Consider the following 17459-nt stretch of genomic DNA (forward strand, 5'->3'; position numbering starts at 1 on the left):
ATTATCATCGAGTGTTGTTGATAAGGAGCTTTCGGCATGGTACACCTTGGGCACCGTTGTAGCGCCTGGCGCTGCCTTGTGTCCTTTCATGTGTGTCTGCGCCAGTGACGTGCTCTGCCACTGGCGAGTCCTGTGTGCAATCAAAGCAGCCCTAAACTGACAGCATGGCATCCACATCTGCTTGGGCTTGCCACCTTGATATTAATAAATATATATTTTTTAAGTATGATTAGCCATATATAATTATGTATGTCTGTCTATCTATCTATCTATCTATCTATCTATGTATGTATGTGCGGTCCCTGCAGCGCTGCTGCACACTTGTTCCGTGTAACGTTGCTCCCTGTCTCTCTCATTGCTGTTGCGTGTCTGTGTCTGTCAGCCTCTATTACAACACAATATGGGATTGAGGAGAACGCGGTCTGATGCAGCATGCCTCCTCTCATTGCAGGACACCCTCATCCACTTCTCCCTCTGTCTCCCTCACTCTCTCTCTCCGTCCTCTCCTGAGCCTCTCCAATCCAACATATTGGTTATCAAAGGGTTGGTGAGCGTGTCAAAGGTTTTGCTTTTTTTTTTCACCCCCTTCCATTTTTTTTGTGTCGTTATATATATCTGCGTCACATATTTGTTATTCAGTGCACCCTTCTATTTTCCTCTCTCTCTCCCTCTTTCTCTCTCTCTCTCTCTCCCTCTCTCACTCAGGTCACTTTGACAAGCGCTCTCTCCTCCCACTAGCATTGCAATTAGCATATTAATAAAGCACAGTACTGCCAGCAGTGAGAGAGAGAGAGAGGGAGACACACACACACGCACACATAGAGACAGAATAAAATTCCTTCTGCCTGCTTCCTCTGAGGCCCAATTTCTGCCTTTCAGGGGGGGTGCTCGTTTTGATCTTAAGAGATTCCACAAGGGCATTTTATGCCAGGAGCCTTAGCTGTGGGCAACCAGTACCTGCTCGTCTCCAGACCAGGCATGTGAAGATGTCAGTAGGATGCGCATGCCCTGGTAAGTCATTCTGTTGTTTTTTTGTTGCTTTCCCTGTTAATTAACTTGAAATCAATTAGGTAAAGATACGTCGGGGTTTGGTGCAGCAAACTGGGCCTTTGTATCATCTTGGCACGGAACCAATTGGATTTGCTGCTTGGAATATTTGCTAACAAAAGTATTCGGATTTGGTTGAGCTTTTCTATTTCATTTAAGACCTACAGTAGCGCTGGTTTGTGTGTGTGTGTCTGTGTGTGTGTGTGCGGTGCCGGTCGAAAGATTCCCAGAGTTCCTAAATGTTAGCCAATCACAAGTGCCTTTGGACTTTTGACCTTAGGTCAGAGGTTACAGCAGTAGGCTTATGACCAGAACTTGACAATGGTCACTGCATTGACGGTAAAGACAGACGGTCACGTCGCTTATTGCAGCCTTATCTGACGCAAATTCCATCTCTTTCACCGTGATGGTTTTTTTCTTTTACGGGCTACGCAGGACATATTTCCCCAAAATCCTGCGCCCGGCAGGAGGTTACTAGAGGTTGTTAGCATTCCTAGAGCCACTGAATGACCCATTTTGGACCTACTTTGAATGACACACTTGTATGTTGATCTCTCCTGCTAATGCTTAACTCGTTCAGTGCCGGGCAGGCTGTTGATCGCCGCTAAGTTCTCTAGTGCCGGACAGCCTGTTGATCGCCGGCGGATCCTGACCCTAGAAAATGTTAAATAATACCGACATTACTCTAAGACAGATATTTACTAGGAAGAACAGTAAAGATATATTATTAAGGCACCAAGTGGTTTTACAAAGCACTTGAGCTGTTGCAGGCTGGGGGAACATTTGGTGAGGGGACGCATATTTCTTACCATGTTTAGCAAGGACACCTTTCCTGAGCGGTCTGTGCTGTGCTTATGTCTGCAGGGACTCATTATCCGCCTCTAAAGGAAAGACAAGGAGACATTATCAGGTTATTTAACGCTGTGGCTGCCGGATTAGGCTAGGGAGTTTACTAGACACCCTACGCGCCTCTCAGGAGGGGGGAAAGGATGAATGTGTTTTTCAGCAGGCTGTTATGACATATTTACTTTACGATTGTTTTGGGATGTAGTAGCGCTTGGATTGTGCCGACTAATGTTTTCTAACAGGGCGATGCGGATCATGTTGTTGCGATATCTTTTGGTGAATAAATCTGTGTTTTTCATTTGTTGACTTGGTGTCCAACTCCTGTCTGAACAAACAGATTCTCTCCGGATAGATCCATTCTTTTGTGGCACTTGTCCCAGCAGGTTACTGTAGTTCGCACCGAAAGGTTGTGACTATGAAACTGTGGTCATTTATGTGGTATGTCTTAGCTACACTACGTTATCTGAGGGTTTATCATTATCTGGAAGACATAAGTTTCCACGGTGCTTTAACACCTTCTCTGGTGCAATAATAAAAATACTGTAGCATCATACCAAATTAAAGGGGGCATCAATTCAATTGTTTAGCGATTTGTATTTTCTGGGAAAGTGATGAAACTATGTACGTAGGGGGGTCAACTCGCTTATGTGGTGATTACAGCCCCATTTCTAAACAATCTGTCTAAATCGCTTAGAAATGAAGCACGGAATGCTCCGTGTGTATCGCCTGACTAGATTTATATTGCGTGAAGCATACATTTAGTCAATGCCCGTGTTCTCTCAATTGGGGACACTGGCCATGGCTCAGCATACATCGCTGGTGCATCACTGTGTGCTGAGCAATCTGCGCTCAACTAGATTGCTCAGCCCACTGCTCCCGTTGTCTGTGTGGCATCATACAAACGCACAGATCGCGAACTAAAGGGTTTCCCAAACTTGCTCCTCAAGGCACCCTACCAATCCATGTTTTACGGATATCCATGTTTCCGCACGGATGGTAACGTCAAACTGACTGACCTCTGTTAAACCATGGCTATCCTTAAAACCTGGAATTTTATTGTGCCTTGAATACTTGAGACCAGGTTTTAAAGTTATCCATGCTTGTGCACAGATGGTATAATCCAGAGGTGCCCAACTTTGGTCCTCATGGTGCACCGTAACAGTGCAGGTTGTAAGGATAACCTTATTAGTACCTTGGTTATTTTGATGTACCCATCTGTGCTCACACGTAGATAATTATTACTGAAAACATGGACTGCTTGTGTGCCTTGAGGACAGAAATTGGGAACAACTGGTATAATCCAGGCATTTATTAAGGCTCCTATGCTTAAGCATGGTTGGTTATCCTTAAAACATGGACTGCTAGATTGCTTTGGACACTGAATATAGAGAACAATTGGCAAGATATTTACAATGTATTACAAATAAAGTTTGTGCAAGTGTTTACCTAAAAAGGGACGATAAAGTTATTTTGTTCCACGTTGTACGGCGGATGCTGGAGTAATACAATAACAGCTGCGGTATTTATTAAAGCGCACATAGAAAGATTGAATAGTAAAGTAGTATGTGATATATATTTACCGTCTCCGGGGATCCGCGGAATGGGATTTATAGTACAGTATGTATGGATTGTTGTAAACAAGGAAGTGGGATCTTCAGTGAAAGCAGAAAGGATTGTTTGCTTTCCTGGCTATCATGTGCGCGGTTATTAAACCTCCATAAGTAAACACTGTCTCTACGCTCCTGCCTGTCTTTGGGACGTACAAGTTCAGGCATCACTGGGCTCCTGCAGTACACAGGATTGTTTTGTTGTGCGCTTGCAGCGGGAAGCCGAGGTTCAGCAATGGCAACATACTGTACGTTAATGTTAAATAATGAAATGTTTGTGTTTCGCACAGGCGTTTGGCCTGTAGAGCTACGGGAAGACATATAGAAGGTATAGATCTGGCAGTGCTACGGGTTACACATACTTACAAGGTTGTTTTACCTTCAGGTGACCTTAACATCTTAACCGTTTGAGTGCCAATATTGCTGAGAGCGATCCTCAAAATATCCTCTAAAAATGGCGGCACCGCTCCCAGCGACTGTTCTTTTAGTATATAATAAATACAAATACAGCCGAGTCAATTCACTGAAGTTTAGTTAAATATTGCACAAAAAAAAAAAAAATTTAGCAGTGAGCGGCGCTGGATTTTTAAACTAATATTTTGACTATCTCACAGAAACGTTGGCACTCAAAAGATTAATAATAATAAAAAAGATTTGCTTGGCAATTTTTGCACCTATTTTGACAAATTTCCTTGGCACTCAAAGGGTTAAGTCTATTCCATATTCAGACGGCTTGCCCGGCAGATCTCAACAGGTATGCTGTCTTTTTAGCTGTGTTCCGTGCCTTGAAACCCTGTTTTTTTGTATAATGGGCAACAAAAAAATAAACCGCTTTACTTGATATACACGCCAGGCTGGAGAGCACAGAAACACGCCAATGAAAGATACAGCAATACGCGTATTACAGTTGCAGTATGGCACATGCAAGGCAATACATGAAAGTAAAATAAAATACTTTTTGAAAATATTCCTGCAAGGCTTTGCAGCAAATAAATACGACTGAGATTACACCATCATTTTTTGTACTTCGATAGAATGAAACGTCACTGTGGGATTGATTGAAAAGATGATACATGCCATAATAAACGAAAACACTAAAATAATAGAACCATTTGTAAACTCAAGTTCAACTCAAACTAAGCTCACCTCCTTCCACCTCATGGTAAGGCTCCTGTCTCTTCTTCCTGGCAGCTGCTCTCTGGTCCAGTGCACTGACTAAGGACTCAGATCCAAAGGACAGCAAACTTGGCCCTCACACTGCATGTTGTGGCCTCCGCTCTAACAATCATATTATATACCAGTCATAATTTGAGCCACTTACCAAGAGGAGGGGAGTTTCCGGGCAACTGTAAACCCCCCCCCCCCCCCCGCTTTTGCCTATGATTGGGGTTATCAAGCTGTACTTTTTAAACAAGACATCTCTCTGACATAAGGGGACCATTGTTTTATTCCACTAAAAGTCAACTAGACCCTGCACTAAATATTATACCTGTGTATTAAAGAGACGCCAAGTGAGTGGTGGTGTTGTTTCGTTGTTTCATTTAACCCAAGTAGCAGAGCAATATAAATCAGACTGGTTTTATAAATAAGCTGCTGTACCCTTAGCGATAAGGTCACATCACTTATGAGTGCCTATACTACATGGTCATCTATGGATTGCACCGTTGGCTGGTCTATAGCAGGGCCCACAGACGCCTGCTGTACAAGCCTCCCGTCTCAGCGTCCCTTATGCATACTGGGCTTTGCTTTACTTGCAGTTCTGGCGGAAGCATTTATAGATTCTGTCTTAACTCGTGTCTACAATGTCATCCTTCCAAGAGGGTTTGTACCTGTAAATCCTTTGGCAAACCTACTGTGCGTCCAACAAGAATAGAATTCCCGATACTGAAATAATACAGAAGGCTTGGAAATAAAATATACATTGTATATAAGTAACATAACGAGGCATTTATCCCCATATGTAACAGCACAAGCGGGAGCTGCCATATTGCATGTGTGTAATTCGCATCTAGGGTGATGCTGCGACATCTCAACTGCGCTCGCTCCCTCTCACGGCGGTACATAGCTTATTCTCCTTCTGCGGAACACCGTTATTCTACGTACTTGGGGCCCGATTCAGGTCAGGTCGCTAAGCAGCATTCTTTCGCTGCTTAGCGAGTGAGTAAACGCTGCCCGCTGGGCGAGCGAACGCCCGCCAACCTTCACCGACCAAATGCCCACGCCGGCATGCGAATGGACGTGTACGCTTACATCGAATGATTTTTCACCCGCTCGCAGATAAAAATCAGTATGATCTTACTTTTATCTGGGCCGGAGATGGCTTAGAACGTGGCTGGCGCTGATGACATCACGGGGGAAATTTACTAACGGAAATTTGTAAAAAATAGGTGTATTTGTATCCAGAAATACACTTATTTTTTACATTTACTATCCCGAAAATACAGCAATTCATATTCGTATTGATAGCACATTAATACGACTACGAATTGCTGTATTTTTAGGATAGTAAATGTCAAAAATAAGTGTATTTCTGGATACAAATTTTCCCCGTGATGTCAGCCGCCCGCCCGCCTACATTCACATGAGGACACCCAGTGTTTTTTTCTGGGTGCACCCCAGAAACATCGGTCCTGAATACGCCATATAGCGTACAGACCTGAATCACCCCCTAGGAGGATCTCTGATGACTTTTGAGGCTTGGCCTATCGGGGCTATGAATACAATCGATGCTCCAGGTTAGTTGGGAGATTCCATTGTTTGCAGTCGAGCTGCATTTTCCTGCAGTGTTTTATCCACGGAGCTAAACCGCTGTCATCAGCAATAGCCGGCAGAACGCTGGAGGACAATCGCGACTGTGACATCCTCCCGTAACATTACATGGAGATCTACGGCAACGTGTTTGCAGCAATTTTCAGCTGTGATTTTTACTGACTCGTGGCTACATAGCCGGTGTTACCCGGCAAGACAGGCTCCAGCGCCGAGCCGTACGGAGCGTCGCAACACGCTACTTCCAGTTCTGACGCTCACACATTTGCCGGAACCATATCAGTGTTATAAGGGTGTGGATCATTTTGGGGACAGTAACTAGGTTGAATAGGCCGACACATGAAAAGGTCGACATGATTTAGCCCGACGCGTTCAAAAGGTTGCAATGGAAAAAGTTGACATGGGAGCATATCGACATGAGGTTTAGAATTTTTTGTTGTCTATGTCGGTAAATATTGACACGGACACCATATTAGTGTACCGCGTTCCTGACACAGGGTCATGGTGTAGAGGTTAGTGTCCCTGGGGGTACCCCTGTAGCTACCTGTTGATGCATCTGTCCCCTGGCCTCCAACCAGCTTCCTACTCATCTGCCAATTCCATGTGATTGGAAAAAGTAAAGTGTGAAACCTGTTTTGAAGCAGGGAGAGCGAAGGGTTCTGGTAGACTGATTGGGCGTCCGTGTGCTCTGGTGTTAACATTGATCATAAAAGGTGAAAAACTCATGTTGACCTTTTGTAGTGTTGACTTGATGCATAGACTAAAGGTGGCCATACACACGCAGATTTATCTTCAGATCTGGCTGGTTGGAACAAAAACCTGGTTATGGATGAGAGCAAATGACAGTTGACCATTTGCTTGGAAATGCTGGAAAACTGACAAACTGTCACTCATCCATAACCATGATTTTGTTCCAACCAGACAGATCTGAAGATAAATCTTACTAGTGTATGGCCACCTTTAGACATTGTCAACCGACGTTTTGGGGTCAACTTATTGACTGTCATCCTAGACACTGTCGACACTCTGATCCACATACGTTTCTATGCCAAGCAGACACAAAGGGGTTTATTTACTAAGATGGGAGTTCTTTTCCTGATGGGATGTTGCTATGGGCAACCAATCAGAACCTACTTCTTATTTTTTAAGCACCTTCTAGAATATAATAGATAGAATCTGATTGGTTTCCCATAGCAACATCCCATCAGAAATAGAACTACTTAAATACGTAAATAAACCCCAAAAATGTCAATTTACTAAGGTGGGTGTTGGTTGCTATGGGCAACATCCCGTCCCAATAGATCTCCCATCTTAGGAAATGTACCCCAAACACATAGAGGGTCAGATTCGGATGCACATCTGTGATATTACAACCTACGGACAGGTATAGAGACTCACACCAGAGCCATCGCAGGTCCTCAGCAGGGGCGCCGACAGGTTGGTAGGGCCCTGGTAAAAATGGAGGGGGCGTGGCCACCGGGTGGGGCGCTGTCACGCCTCAGTGGGGGGGGGGGGGGGGAGAGAGCTAGAGAGAGGACAGGCTGCCGCCGTCTCTCTCTCTCCAGCTCAGCACATGGCACTGAACAGCATCTGCTGAGCTGGGGAGAGAGGCTGTGCTGCAGGGTATGGAACATACATTGGGTCAACCACTGAAGGTCAACAGGCCTTAGGTTGACACAAACCATAAAAACAACATGCCTAAGGTTGACGGGGTCAAAAGATCGACACAATCATTAGGTCGACATTGGGAAGGTTGACAGTCAAAAGGTCCACATGGGTTTTTCTCTTTTTTGGGCCCGGTTGGACACCGTAACGGTGCACCGCGTCCCCCCCTGTGCTTGCCATGCTTCGGGCACACTATTATATTCTCCCTCCACGTCCTAGCAGGGTATGAAATAACTCCTGACAGCACGTCGGCTCAGATAAAAAGGGGAAAACTCATGTCTACTTTTTGACCCTGTCGACCTTCAGTGGTCGACCCAATGCATGTTGAACTTAGTTGTGTTGACCTAATGACCGTTTCCCGTGCTGCTGTTACCTGCGATGGGGGAGCGGGACCCAGGCCCCTCCAGCAGAACCGGGCCTGGGTAAACAGTACCGCCCCCCCCCCCCCCACACACACTCTCAGCACCACTGGTCCTCAGCAACTACATACACATAAGTACACATATGCTGTGATCTGCATCACAAAGGCTCAATCATGGTGCATCCGCAGTGTACGTATAGGAATCAGGCGCCGCAGAGAGCGGCCTACGGGATTATTAGTCCCAGTGTGACTTTGCCATTCAGCCACTGGCCCATGTTAGTGTTCCAGCCCACCGAGTACACAGCCGGCAGCTTGGCATTTGGGTGCAGTGTTCCAGTATTAGGACCCATCCATGTTCCCATGATCTCTTTTCTGCGTGCTGCGCATGATGTCTGTCTGATCCGTCCACAGTCACGCCACATCTTTTGCACCGTCATCTGAATGAGACCTTATAACGCTCATTACGCTTATTTATTTCTTTTTAATGGTAGTGGTGGTGGTATGTGAGATTGTGTTCTTACAGTACGTCATAGAGTAATATCGGCCAGAGGCTGTTTGCTCAGCCTATCTTGTGTGACTTTGCACTGTGCAGCATGGACAATGCGGCCCCTGCATGTAGGTCAGGGGGCACAGCACTTGCAGCTTGTATAGAACAGGTGTTAGTACAATCTAAAGAGGATGACTTAGTAATAAGTAGTAGATTCTGATTGGTTGTCCATAGCAACAACCCACCTGAAATAGAACTCTCATAGTCAATTTACTCCATAGCCATCAATCAGCTTTATATTTCATAATGGCAAAAGCTGGCCCGCCAGCTGTTGTGAAACTACACATCCCAGCATGCCTTGCCGTAGTTTTAGCATTCCCTCATAGCAAAACTGTGGCAAGGCATGATGGGACTTGTAGTTTCACAACAGCTGGAGGGCCATAGTTTGAACATGCCTGCTATAAATTTAAAACCTACCATGATCAGTGACTTTGACAATCCACTCCCCATTAAATATAGGGTGGCTACACTGGTAGAGCTACAGTATAATGTAAATCATAGTTGCCTACCATCCAGTATCCTGCAGGAGGCTCCTGTTTCAGTCATAAATCTCCTGCTGCCCGGCATTTTACTTCTAATCTCCCGGATTCTTCTGATTCTGCCAGGGGTGCCACTAAGGAGCTTCTTTGCAAGAACAGTGATTTACTGTAATCACTGTGATTTACTGAAGCTGCTCAGGAGTCCCTGATGACAACTCTCATTATCCCTCCTTGTGTCTCTCTCCTGACAGGAGAGAGACAGAAGCAAATGATCGCACACAGGGTCTCCTTATCTGTGCTGGTGTGCACTCATCCACAGCGTGCTGCTGCTAGTTAGTGATATAGGGTAAGAAATTTATTAAACCATTGTATTTGGTGTCCATAATTATTTGGCTAATGCTATAATGGAACGGAAAACAGCACATCCAATAACTATAGGTAGCGCCTACAAGTCGCAATCAGTGCTCACAATAAAATTACATTTATTACACCGAAAACCTACTTACAGTATATGCTTAGAAAATAATTCACACAAGGTCAAACTGCATTTGGAATTTATTGCATCGGCATCACATTAATCCTATTTATTGTGCTGAGTGAGAAGAACAGAAATATCACAAAGACTATATATAGTTGCAAACAGGAATCTCTCAATGTTAGTATCAATACTTGCAAAACTTTCATTGCAACAACAAGCATTTAAGCATAGACACACCCATATGTGGAGCTAGACACGCCCATATGTAGAGCTAGACACGCCCATTTCTTTCATGCTGGGTTGCTTTCTTCCCGTAGCTGGAGAGTCGGGTTTTTTTTTTTTTTAAACAACCTTTGCAACATTCCTGTCCCCTCCATATTGATTACAAGAACTTTATGAAGCTGAATAAAAAATAAATAAAAAAACAAATCCACACAATAAAAAAAAAATAAAAAAACACATGCTAAACCACATATTTCTTACTGGCGAAGTCCAAAAAAAGGACAAAGGGAGGAATACAATGAGCAACCACCTGTCAAAATCGACAACTTTCAGCCATTTTTTTCCTTCCTTGCGATTGTAAGCCTGGCGTCTGCAGGTAAAAAGAATAAAGTGCTTTGAAACCCAAGGTTTAAAGAGACCCCAAAAACATGAAAAAGCTGTCTTTTTTTTGGCAAACGGTTCTTTTTTGCGTTTCCTCCGAGGTCTTCATTTCCAGCGTGTGAGCTTTCTCCTGAAGTGGGGGAGACAGAGAAAGAGAACAAATCGCCGCTGCCAATTTAGCACTGAAAATCTTTTCTGTGAACGACAACAAGCTGATCCGGTAGAAATTCCACGAAAAAATCACACACTAATCAATCCCACCGGGACCCCCACATTCAAAGAGGCTCACGTCATTGACTGTTCCTCGCATGCGACTTTTAAATCCCATTTTGCCTACACGCAGTAACTAATCTCTGATGTTTGAAACAAAAACTGTTTCGCTCTCAGAAAGGTCTTTACAAAAAAGGGCGATTTTTTAATTATTTATTTGGAAGATGAATGTGGCATTAGTCTACATCTGGTATCAGGCATCTTGGAATGGCTCGGCCCATGGAGAATACTTTGTCATTCCAGTCCAGCAATCTGAGAACAGCTCAGCCTGGCAGCCATGCTGTTTTATCCCCAGACATCTGCGCGGTCGCCAACTTAACATTTCTTTCTTAATTGTGTAAAAATGATGGTATTATTATTAAAGAGACATGCAGGTGTTTCTACCTTCGTACGGCTTTATTGCAGTGGTTTGTGCATAGCCTTATCATACTTGCCTTTCGGAGGCTCACGGAAATCACGTGACGCTCCTTGCATTGTATAGCAAGGGGTAAGGCTGCGGTAACAAAGTCACGCCTACACGTCCCTGCTCCGCCCACCTATCTTCATGTCATGCCCTATTCCCTTTATTCAGCCACAGTCAGACAGCTGGATGAGGGCTCAACAGGCCACCAGGGCCAAGCTAAACGCTGTGCTCTCGATGCTTAGAGAAAAACAAGAAACATTGCCGCCTGAAAGCCATCGATGGTGGAGAACCATCGGACTTCCGCCATAAATGTGAAAATTATCACCACTCACTGGCAGACCAATGATGGTTGGAAAGGGTTAATGGCCATTCTTTTTCTGATCCTACTGAAATGTACCTAAGAAACATCTAACAAGCAGTAAAAAAAGGCAAAGAAGAGATAATGAGCAACTTATTGTTATACTAGTTAAAAGATTGTTAAAATGACGGCTTCTGCAATGTACTTTCAGTTTGAGCTGTGATAGTTTTTACTTTCACTTTGAGCTGTGACAGTTTTTAGCCTATACTTCCCAGACTAGTACACCGTCACATCTACCCTACTCCTGCCTATACTACCCACACTAATACACCCTCCCACCTCCCCTACTCCCACCTGTACTACCACACTAATACACCCTCACACCTCCCCTAGTCCCCCCCCTGTACTACCCACACTAATACCCCACTTACACGTACCCTACTCCCCCCTGTATTACCCACACTAATACACCCTCGCATCTCCCCTACACCTATCTGTACTACCCACACTAATACACCATCACACCTACCCTACTTCCACCTATACTACCCACACTAATACACCCTCACACCTACACTACTCCCACCTTTACTACCCACACTAATAGACCGTCACACCTCCCCTACTACCACCTGTACTACCCACACTAATATACCCTCACACCTCCCCTACTCCCACCTGTACTACCCACACTAATAGACCGTCACACCTCCCCTACTACCACCTGTACTATCCCCACTAATACACCCCGCATCTCCCCTACTCCCACCTATACTACCCACACTAATACACCCTCACACCTCCCCTACTCCCACCTACACTACCCACACTAATACACCCTCACACCTCCCCTACTCCCACCTGTACTACCCACACTAATAGACCGTCACACCTCCCCTACTACCACCTGTACTACCCACACTAATACACCCTCACACCTACCCTACTCCCACCTGTACTACCCACACTAATACACCCTCACATCTCCCCTATTCCCACCTATACTACCCGCACTAATACATCCTCACACCTCCCCTACTCCCACCTGTACTACCCACACTAATACACCCAAAAAGCTACCCTACTCCCACCTGTACTACCCACACTAATACACCCTCACACCTACCCTACTCCCACCTATACTACCCACACTAATAATGCCTCACAACTCCCCTACTCCCACCTGTACTACCCACACTGGTACACCTCACACCTCCACCTACTCCCACCTATACTACCCACGCTCATACACCCTCACACCTCCCCTACTCCCACCTATACTACCCACACTAATACAGCCTCACACCTCCCCTACTCCCACCTGTACTACCTACACTAATACACCCTCAAACCTCCCCTACTACCACCTGTACTACCCACATTAATACACCCTCACACCTCCCCTACTCCCACCTACACTACCCACACTAATACACCCTCACACCTCCCCTACTCCTACCTGTACTACCCACACTATTACACCCTCACACCTCCCCTACTCCCACCTATACTACCCACACTAATACACCCTCACACCTCCCCTACTACCACCTGTACTACTCACACTAATACACCCTCACACCTCCCCTACTCCCACCTATACTACCCACAGTAATACACCTTCACACGCCCCCTACTCCCACCTGTACTACTCACACACTTTTACACCCTCACACCTACCCTACTACCACCTATACTACCCACACTAATACACCCTCACACCTACCCTACTACTACCTATACTACCCACACTAATACAGCCTCACACCTCCCCTACTCCCACCTGTACTACCCACACTGGTACACCTCACACCTCCACCTACTCCCACCTATACTACCCACACTTATACACCCTAACACCTCCCCTACTACCACCTGTACTACTCACACTAATACACCCTCACACCTCCTCTACTCCCACCTGTACTACCCACAGTAATACACCCTCACACGCCCCCTACTCCCACCTGTACTACTCACACACTTTTACACCCTCACACCTACCCTACTACCACCTATACTACTCACACTAATACACCCTCACACCTACCCTACTACCACCTATACTACCCACACTAATACAGCCTCACACCTCCCTTACTCCCACCTGTACTACCCACACTGGTACACCTCACACCTCCACCTACTCCTACCTATATTACCCACACTAATACACCCTAACACCTCCCCTACTCCCACCTGTACTACCTACACTAATACACCCTCACACCTCCCCTACTCCCACCTATACTACCCACACTAATACACCCTCACACCTCCCCTACTGCCACCTTTACTACCCACACTAATACACCCTCACACCTCTCCTACTTCCACCTGTACTACCTGCACTAATACACCCTCACACCTCCCCTACTCCCACCTATACTACCCACACTAATACACCCTCACACCTCCCCTACTCCCACCTATACTACCAACACTAATACACCCTCACACCTCCCCTACTCCCACCTATACTACCTACACTAATACACCCTCACACCTCCCCTACTCCCACCTGTACTACCCACACTAATACACCCTCACACCTCCCCTACCCCCACCTGTACTACCCACACTAATACACCCTCACACCTCCCCTACTTACACCTATACTACCTACACTAATACACCCTCACACCTCCCCTACTCCCACCTGTACTACCCACACTAATACACCCTCACACCTCCCCTACCCCCACCTGTACTACCCACACTAATACACCCTCACACCTCCCCTACTCCCACCTGTCCTACCCACACTAATACACCCTCACACCTCCCCTACTTGCACCTGTACTACCCCCACTAATACACCCTCACACCTCCCCTACTCCCACCTATACTACCCACACTAATACACCCTCACACCTCCCCTACTCCCACCTATACTACCTACACTAATACACCCTCACACCTCCCCTACTCCCACCTGTACTACCCACACTAATACACCCTCACACCTCCCCTACCCCCACCTTTACTACCCACACTAATACACCCTCACACCTCCCCTACTCCCACCTGTCCTACCCACACTAATACACCCTCACACCTCCCCTACTCCCACCTGTACTACCCCCACTAATACACCCTCACACCTCCCCTACTCCCACCTACACTACCTACACTAATACACCCTTACACCTCCCCTACTCCCACCTACACTGCCCACACTAACACACCCTCACACCTCCCCTACTCCCACCTGTACTACCCACACTAATACACCCTCACACCTACCATCTTCCTACCTACACTACCCACACTAATACACCTTCACACCTCCCCTACTCCCACCTGTACTACCCACACTAATACATACACCCTTACACCTCCCCTACTCCCACCTATACTACCCACACTAATACACCCTCACACCTCCCCTACTCCCACCTATACGACCCACACTAATACACCCTCACACCTCCCCTACTCCCACCTATACTACCTACACTAATACACCCTCACACCTCCCCTAACTCCACCTGTACTACCCACACTAATACACCCTCACACCTCCCCTACTCCCACCTAAACTACCCACACTAATATACCCTCACACCTCCCCTACTTCCACCTGTACTACCCACACTAATACACCCTCACACCTCCCCTACTCCCACCTGTCCTACCCACACTAATACACCCTCACACCTCCCCTGCTCCCACCTGTACTACCCCCACTAATACACCCTCACACCTCCCCTACTCCCACCTACACTACCTACACTAATACACCCTCACACCTCCCCTACTCCCACCTGTACTACCCACACTAATACACCCTCACACCTCCCCTACTCCCACCTACACTACCCACACTAATACACCCTCACACCTCCCCTACTCCCACCTACACTGCCCACACTAACACACCCTCACACCTCCCCTACTCCCACCTGTACTACCCACACTAATACACCCTCACACCTACCCTACTCCTACCTACACTACCCACACTAATACACCTTCACACCTCCCCTACTCCCACCTGTACTTCCCACACTAATACACCCTCACACCTCCCCTACTCCCACCTGTACTACACACACTAATACACCCTCCCACCTCCCCTACTCCCACCTGTACTACCCACACTAATACTCCCTCACACCTCCCCTACTCCCACCTATACTACCCACACTAATATACCCTCACACTTCCCCTACTCCCACCTGTACTACCCACACTAATACACCCTCACGCCTCCCCTACTCCCACCTGTACTACACACACTAATACACCATCACACCTCCCCTACTCCCACCTATACTACCACACTAATACACCCTCACACCTCCCCTACTCCCACCTGTACTACACACACTAATACACCCTCACACCTCCCCTACTCCCACCTATACTACCCACACTAATACACCCTCCCACCTACCCTACTCCCACCTATACTACCCACACTAATACACCCTCACACCTCCCCTACTCCCACCTATACTACCCACACTAATACACCCTCACACCTCCCCTACTCTCACCTACACTACCCACACTAATACACCCTCACACCTCCCCTACTACCACCTGTACTACCCACACTAATACACCCTCACACCTCCCCTACTCCCACCTGTACTACCCACACTAATACACCCTCACACCTCCCCTACTCCCACCTATACTACCCACAGTAATACACCCTCACACCTCCCCTACTCCCACCTGTACTACCTACACTAATACACCCTCACACCTCCCCTACTCCCACCTGTACTACACACACTAATACACCCTCACACCTCCCCTACTCCCACCTGTACTACCCACACTAATACACCCTCACACCTACCCTACTCCTACCTACACTACCCACACTAATACACCTTCACACCTCCCCTACTCCCACCTGTACTTCCCACACTAATACACCCTCACACCTCCCCTACTCCCACCTGTACTACACACACTAATACACCCTCCCACCTCCCCTACTCCCACCTGTACTACCCACACTAATACTCCCTCACACCTCCCCTACTCCCACCTATACTACCCACACTAATATACCCTCACACTTCCCCTACTCCCACCTGTACTACCCACACTAATACACCCTCACGCCTCCCCTACTCCCACCTGTACTACACACACTAATACACCATCACACCTCCCCTACTCCCACCTATACTACCACACTAATACACCCTCACACCTCCCCTACTCCCACCTGTACTACACACACTAATACACCCTCACACCTCCCCTACTCCCACCTATACTACCCACACTAATACACCCTCCCACCTACCCTACTCCCACCTATACTACCCACACTAATACACCCTCACACCTTCCCTACTCCCACCTATACTACCCACACTAATACACCCTCACACCTCCCCTACTCTCACCTACACTACCCACACTAATACACCCACACACCTCCCCTACTACCACCTGTACTACCCACACTAATACACCCTCACACCTCCCCTACTCCCACCTGTACTACCCACACTAATACACCCTCACACCTCCCCTACTCCCACCTATACTACCCACAGTAATACACCCTCACACCTCCCCTACTCCCACCTGTACTACCTACACTAATACACCCTCACACCTCCCCTACTCCCACCTGTACTACACACACTAATACACCCTCACACCTCCCCTACTCCCACCTATACTACCCACACTAATACACTCTCACACCTCCCCTACTCCCACCTGTACTACCCACACTAATACACCCTCACACCTTCCCTACTCCAACCTATACTACCCACACTAATACACCCTCACACCTCCCCTACTCCATCCTATACTACCCACACTAATACACCCTCACACCTCCCCTACTACCACCTGTACTACCCACACTAATACACCCTCACACCTCCCCTACTCCCACCTATACTACCTACACTAATACACCCTCACACCTCCCCTACTCCCACCTGTACTACCACACTAATACACCCTCACACCTCCCCTACTCCCACCTGTACTACACACACTAATACACCCTCACACCTCCCCTACTCCCACCTGTACTACACACACTAATACACCCTCACACTTACCCTACTCCCGCCTGTACTACCCACACTAATACACCC

At 46.9% G+C, this 17459-nt stretch overlaps 1 protein-coding gene across 7 annotated transcripts in view; it reads left to right on the plus strand.

Moving 5' to 3' along the window:
- Window positions 1–417: 417 nt before the first annotated feature.
- LDB1 (LIM domain binding 1) overlaps window positions 418–17459 on the plus strand; it is a 133828-nt gene continuing 116786 nt past the window's right edge. For 6 of the 7 annotated variants that reach the window (XM_083149630.1, XM_083149631.1, XM_083149634.1 and 3 more), the window contains exon 1: window positions 880–1011. In XM_083149630.1, the coding sequence (XP_083005756.1) occupies window positions 987–1011 (25 nt within the window). In that variant the 5' untranslated portion in view covers window positions 880–986. Of the gene's footprint in view, window positions 563–879; window positions 1012–17459 lie in introns of those variants that run through there. The other variant, XM_083149632.1, reaches the window with a different exon arrangement.

Source organism: Crinia signifera, chromosome 6 (genome assembly GCF_055691185.1).
Source record: "Crinia signifera chromosome 6, ASM5569118v1, whole genome shotgun sequence".
Taxonomy (NCBI): domain Eukaryota; kingdom Metazoa; phylum Chordata; class Amphibia; order Anura; family Myobatrachidae; genus Crinia; species Crinia signifera.